A 1,754-nucleotide genomic window follows, 5' to 3' on the forward strand; every position below is an offset into this window, starting at 1 on the left:
TATATATATATATATATATATATATATATATATATATATATATATATATATATATATATATATATATATATATACGAGGTGTACACCAAAAGTACGTGCCGTTTCGTTCTAATTTTCAAGAAAAATGAAAGACAATGAAATAACCTGCGTTTATTTTTCAACAAACTCTCCCTCTTTATTGATACATAGTTGCCATCGCTCAGTCCATTTTGTGTAGCATGTGGCATAGTCATATTTGGAGGTATGTTTTAGATACTGGAAAACAGCACTTCCCAGGGATGATCTATTGGCAAAATGGCGTCCACGAAGAGAATTCTTGAGGTTTGGGAACAACCAGAAGTCACTCGGGGCTAAATCTGGTGAGTATGGTGGATGTGTCAGAAGTTCAATACCGTGGTCAGCCAAGAATGAGGTCACAACATTAGCACGATGTGGCGGTGCATTGTCCATGTGGAGAATGAAATTGCCATTAGCCATTTGTGGTCGTTTCATAGTCAATTTCGGCAAAAATTCTGTAGCCAAAAGTTTACGAAAATACTCGCCCGTAATTGTATGACCTTTGGGAACTGGATGAGACAATATCACTCCCTGGGAATCCCAGAAGATTGCGTAAAACACTTTGTCATTTGATGCAACCTGACGAAATTTTTTCGGGGGTGGTGAATCCGTGTGTTTCACACTGCATCGACTGTCTTTTTGTTTCTGGATTGAATAATGGAATTTGTGTTTCATCCATTGTCACAATACTGTCCAAAAAATTGTGTCCCTCCCTTCTGAATCGTGTCAAATTTGCAACACTGGATCGAACGCGAGCATCTTTTTGATCGTCACTAAGCAATCGTGGAACCCAGCGAGAGGAAACTTTCTTTAGGCACAAATCTTTGGTGATTATTCGTTCTACTGTTCCCATTGTTAGCCTCAGGGTATCACAAATCTCCTGCATGGTGACACACCTATCTTCCATGATAAAATGTTCAACACGGTCAATGTTAGCATCAGTTGATGCTGTTTTCGGACGTCCAGACCTCTGCTCGTCTTTCACACTCGTTCGTCCATCTTTGAACTCACGCACCCACTTCCTAACAGTGTTTTCTGCAAGAGCACTATCACCACACACGGCCTCCAGTTGGCGATGAATATCGGCTGCACAACGTCCAGCTGCGGTAAGGAATTTCACAATTACCCGTTGCTCTTCAAGTGGAAATTCCATTTCCCCACGCAGTATCAGAAACACGTCTCACTCCTTCAGGCACTGTCACTCAACTACTGCCACCTAGCACACAAAACTGACACTGCTTGAAGACGAAGGATGGAAGTCTCCGATGCCATAGTTATTTCCCTGAAAAGAGAAGAAATGTTGACTTCAGAACAAAACGGCACGTACTTTTGGTGTGCACCTCGTATATTACCCTCGAGCTGCGACGCCAAGGGTCCCTGGTTCGAATCCCGCTCGGCCTTGGTTGTTTGTGAATGTCCATTCATTAATTTCATCATTTCATCACTCATCCCCATCTTCCCAAATTAGCCAAGAAGCACAAAACGCGAAGTAAAATAAACTAAATCAATCAATCAATCAATTTACTACCCGTCCTTTATCAGTATTTTAGCAATATATGAAATGATTTTTACATGTTAACGAAGTCAACTTCTGTGCAATGCTGTATTCAGTCAAATTTCCATCACAAGAAAAGTAAATGAACCCCCCCCCAAAAAAAAAAAATATTTGGTGGACGCCTGTGGCTGTGGGCACCCCT

At 41.2% G+C, this 1,754-nt stretch overlaps 1 protein-coding gene across 1 annotated transcript; it reads right to left on the reverse strand.

Annotated features, from left to right (window-relative positions):
• Positions 1-622: 622 nt before the first annotated feature.
• Positions 623-1,210, reverse strand: LOC145995361 (protein GVQW3-like). Its single transcript, XM_083131969.1, has one exon. It carries the CDS (start codon positions 1,208-1,210, stop codon positions 623-625), a length of 588 nt encoding a protein of 195 aa, XP_082988095.1.
• Between the last annotated feature and the right edge of the window lie 544 nt (positions 1,211-1,754).

This window comes from Lepisma saccharinum, chromosome 11, assembly GCF_977018435.1.
Source record: "Lepisma saccharinum chromosome 11, izLepSacc3.1, whole genome shotgun sequence".
Lineage (NCBI taxonomy): Eukaryota > Metazoa > Arthropoda > Insecta > Zygentoma > Lepismatidae > Lepisma > Lepisma saccharinum.